Source organism: Sinocyclocheilus grahami, unplaced genomic scaffold (genome assembly GCF_001515645.1).
Source record: "Sinocyclocheilus grahami isolate Dianchi unplaced genomic scaffold, SAMN03320097.WGS_v1.1 scaffold1390.1, whole genome shotgun sequence".
In the NCBI taxonomy this organism is placed as follows: Eukaryota; Metazoa; Chordata; class Actinopteri; order Cypriniformes; family Cyprinidae; genus Sinocyclocheilus; species Sinocyclocheilus grahami.
Genome location: NW_015506569.1, coordinates 225,232 through 229,839, shown reverse-complemented (window position 1 = coordinate 229,839; position 4,608 = coordinate 225,232). Strand labels below are relative to the sequence as shown.

At 46.4% G+C, this 4,608-nt stretch overlaps 1 protein-coding gene across 4 annotated transcripts in view; it reads left to right on the top strand.

The window, feature by feature from the left end:
- The first annotated feature begins 925 nt into the window (after window positions 1–925).
- Window positions 926–4,608, top strand: part of LOC107569878 (WW domain-binding protein 2-like) — a 6,647-nt gene continuing 2,964 nt past the window's right edge. Inside the window, exons 1-8 of one of the 4 annotated variants that reach the window (XM_016256046.1) lie at window positions 926–987; window positions 1,530–1,681; window positions 2,222–2,330; window positions 2,824–2,962; window positions 3,052–3,144; window positions 3,407–3,565; window positions 3,674–3,754; window positions 4,483–4,565. In XM_016256046.1, the coding sequence (XP_016111532.1) occupies window positions 1,623–1,681; window positions 2,222–2,330; window positions 2,824–2,962; window positions 3,052–3,144; window positions 3,407–3,565; window positions 3,674–3,754; window positions 4,483–4,565 (723 nt within the window). In that variant the 5' untranslated portion in view covers window positions 926–987; window positions 1,530–1,622. Of the gene's footprint in view, window positions 1,140–1,249; window positions 1,275–1,529; window positions 1,682–2,221; window positions 2,331–2,823; window positions 2,963–3,051; window positions 3,145–3,406; window positions 3,566–3,673; window positions 3,755–4,479; window positions 4,566–4,608 lie in introns of those variants that run through there. The other 3 variants (XM_016256042.1, XM_016256043.1, XM_016256044.1) reach the window with 3 other exon arrangements.

Sequence of the window (4,608 nt, the reverse complement as noted above, 5' to 3'; positions counted from 1 at the left end):
CCCTGCACCCGCTGACTCCCCCAATCCCCTGCACCCGCTGACTCCCACAATCCCCTGCAATTGCTGACTCCCGCTGACTCCCATAATCCCTTGCACCCGCTGACTCCCACAATCCCCTGCACCCTGCACCCGCTGACTCCCACAATCCCCTGCAATTGCTGACTCCCGCTGACTCCCATAATCCCTTGCACCCGCTGACTCCCACAATCCCCTGCACCCGCTGACTCCCACAATCCCCTGCCCCCGCTGACTCCCACAATCCCCTGCACCCGCTGACTCCCGCTGACTCCCATAATCCCCTGCACCCGCTGACTCCCACAATCCCCTGCCCCCGCTGACTCCCACAATCCCCTGCACCCGCTGACTCCCGCTGACTCCCATAATCCCCTGCACCCGCTGACTCCCACAATCCCCTGCCCCCGCTGACTCCCACAATCCCCTGCACCCGCTGACTCCCGCTGACTCCCATAATCCCCTGCACCCGCTGACTCCCACAATCCCCTGCCCCCGCTGACTCCCACAATCCCCTGCACCCGCTCACTCCACTTACCCACAATCCCCTGCATCTGTAGGGCAGTCTGGTTACATGAACGTTCATTTGAAATAAAGTCTGCAGTGAGTTAATCACAGAACTGTGAGTGATTATGTGTGTTTGCTATGCTGCACTGTGTGTGGAATGTCTGTTACTCCGTGATCTAGTCTTGGTTCATGTTTTAATTTCAATGTTGGCATATATGATGTACTACACACAAATGAATCATATACTTATATCGTTTACCGTCTGAAGTCTTTTATAAACAACAAAAATGTGCTTTTGGTGACTGGATTTCTTGCAGTGAGTGTGAGATTCGGCAATTAAACAGTTAATAGTGAAGCGAGCGGATTTATTTTCCAGGGCTCCGGCGCTGACGTCACGGCACAGGTCACGTGATGGCGGAGACGGGAGTCACGTGGTGCCGGAAATAAAGTGCGCAAGTGTTTCTCGAGGTGTTCGTCACTGATCGCCGGTCAATAACACGCTCCGTTATCAAATAACATCGCGCAGAAGTTAATATCTGTTTTAACTGAGTGCTAATCGACATGACGCTGAACAGAAACCGTCACCCGAACGGAGGAGTCCTGATCCAGGCCGGAGAGAGGTAACGTTACAGCAACAACAACAACAACAACACAGACGCCTTCAACATGTCTGATCATTATCACGATACGGTCACGTGATGGCGGAGACGGGAGTCACGTGGTGCCGGAAATAAAGTGCGCAAGTGTTTCTCGAGGTGTTCGTCACTGATCGCCGGTCAATAACACGCTCCGTTATCAAATAACATCGCGCAGAAGTTAATATCTGTTTTAACTGAGTGCTAATCGACATGACGCTGAACAGAAACCGTCACCCGAACGGAGGAGTCCTGATCCAGGCCGGAGAGAGGTAACGTTACAACAACAACAACAACAACACAGACGCCTTCAACATGTCTGATCATTATCACGATACACACACACACACATACTTATGACAAGTGTTTCTCGAGGTGTTCGTCACTGATCGCCGGTCAATAACACGCTCCGTTATCAAATAACATCGCGCAGAAGTTAATATCTGTTTTAACTGAGTGCTAATCGACATGACGCTGAACAGAAACCGTCACCCGAACGGAGGAGTCCTGATCCAGGCCGGAGAGAGGTAACGTTACAGCAACAACAACAACAACAACACAGACGCCTTCAACATGTCTGATCATTATCACGATACACACACACACACACATACTTATGACACTCTTCATATCATATATACACGTGTATTACATTATTTAGATGTATTCAAAATATTACTTCAAACAATATTCAGCTGTGAATAAATGTTCCGCAGTTTTCTTGATCAATAACAAGTGTGCATGTGATCTTATCTGTGTCCTTTGTGCTGTCAGGTCTGATGTCATGACTGAATGAATTCATGAAATCGTGTGATTTAGTGACTGTGTTTATAGTTGACCACAGATAATAACTCTCAGAGTTAAAGATGTGTGATGTCAGATCAGATCTTCATCATCATCATCATCATCATCATCACAGACAGACAGACGTGTGGGTGATTTCTGAAGGAACTGTAGTAACAGTGTTTGTTCACGTGTTGAGAAACTCTGCGCTGCTGTTCTGGGAACTGACGTGTGCTTGAGTTCCCAGTGTGACCTCACTTCCTGTTTGCATCCTGCTCTTCCAGCATCTTACGAGAATGCAAGAACGTCGAACTTTCCTTCAGTGACGTCACGCCCAAAAACGACCTGTTCAAGGGGACCAAGAAGGGCTCCGTCTACCTCACTCAGTACAGGGTAACTATAACCCACCCAAACACAGATTAACTAATCCACAAGATACCCAAATACAGGTGAACTAATCTATAACCCACCCAAACACAGATTAACTAATCCATAACATGTCCAAATACAGGTTGACTAATCTATAACCCACCCAAAACATCTTAACTAATCCAAATACAGGTGAACTAATCTATAACCCACCCAAAACATTTTAACTAATCCATAACATGTCCAAATACAGGTTAACTAATCTATAACCCACCCAAAACATCTTAACTAATCCACAACATGTCCAAATACAGGTGAACTAATCTATAACCCACCCAAACACAGATTAACTAATCCATAACATGTCCAAATACAGGTGAACTAATCTATTACCCACCCAAAACATCTTAACTAATCAACAAGATACCCAAATACAGGTTGACTAATCCATAACCCACCCAAACAGGGGTTAACCGATCCCACAGACACAGGTTAATCAGGTGTGCGTGTGTTTCAGATGGTGTTCATCAGCAGCACGATGAAAGAGAAGTTCTGCTCTCTCATGTTCCCGTATTACCTGATGAAGAACTGCAGCATCGAGCAGCCAGTGTTTGCTGCAAACTACATCCAGGGGTTGATCAAAGCCGAGGCGGGAGGTACGCTGCTTTACCCAGCATGCACCTGCTGCACACTCTCGTTATTGTGCTGTGTTCGGCTCACGCTCACCTGTGTCTCTCTCTGTCAGGCGGATGGGAAGGTCAGGCCAACTTCAAGATGTCTTTCCCCAGCGGAGGAGCCATTGATCTGGGACAGCACCTCTTCAAACTGGCCACCAACGGTCAGGAAACAGTCACTGAGTCACTGAGTCACTGGACCACTGAGTCACTGAATCACTGAGTCACTGAATCAATGCTGATGTTGTATAGTCATGAACCAGTGCTGAACAGTTGTATGACGCTCTCTATCTGTGTGTCTGAGGCATTACATGTGTATTTGAGCTGCAGGGTGGAGCAGATCAAACTGAAATGATGATGATCTATCAATCTTTTACTTTTGATGCTTGAATGCATTTCAATATATATTAATGTGTGTGTGTGCAGCGTCTCGAGCTCCTCCGGCTCAGAACGGAGCGTTCGGATTGGCTGCAGGGATGAACGGATACGCCAGTCCAGCCATGCCGCAGCCGTACCCATACCCGTACCCGTATCCCAGCATGCCACAGGCCGGGTACAGCCCCTACCCACAACCCCCCGCTGCAGGTACTGTCAGACTGGCTGAGCTGAAGAATCACACGCATGTGTGCATAACGTATGAGCTGTGTAACTCTGTGTGTGTGTGTGTGTGTGTGTGTGTGTGTGTGTGTGTAGGTGTGTATCCCAGCGCTCCCATGTACATGGCTCCTCCTCCTCCATACCCCGGACCTCCTCAGGACTGGTGTCCTCCTCCAGGTAAACACACACACACACACACACACACACACACACGTACGTGTTGGGGTCAGGTCTGTGATGGGTGTTAACAGCAGCTCTCGTCACATGGTCCGTGTGCGTTCATTCATTTTTTTGATTTAATGTTTAAAACCGAAATATGAAAAAAAAAAACACCTTTTCCGTTTTTTCAAAGAAACAAGAGTTCGCCTTGATTTTGATGATGAACACAGATATATCATCAGAGCTGTGTTTATTGTCTTCATGTTTCATGGGTCAGAGTGTCTCTAGCTGTACTGAAATCTGAAGGGATTTCCTGACTGTCATAAGTGTAATACTTCTCTGAGTCTCGCTTATGAAACAGACATTACATGAGAGTGTGTAATACTCTTTAATGCTCACATCACCTCATAAAAATAGAAAAATAATACTGTAGTACTTTGTAACGCAGTAACTTTAGTTTATCAGCAAACTACTTATTTACTCTTACACAAGTCAAATCATTTTTCAGTACTTTTATTTGTAATCAAGCAAATTATTCCTTAAGTAACAATACTTTTACATAAGATCAGTTTTTAGTGCTCTCTCCACCACTGTATATATATATATTTCCTTGACTCCTGACCCAGGGTTTGAGCTGCACTGCAGTCCATTCTTGCCATTTTCTCACGATTCTGTTTACAATATTAAATAAAAGAATGAACACAAGCACACGTACATGATCTCTGTCTGTCTGTGATTCTCAGCAGCTCCAGGAAACACCAAAGCAGCAGAAGCAGCCAGCAGCGCCTTCTATAATCCCAGCAACCCTCACAGCGTCTACATGCCCATGGTGAGAGACACACACACACACACACGCACTCTCTCACACACAC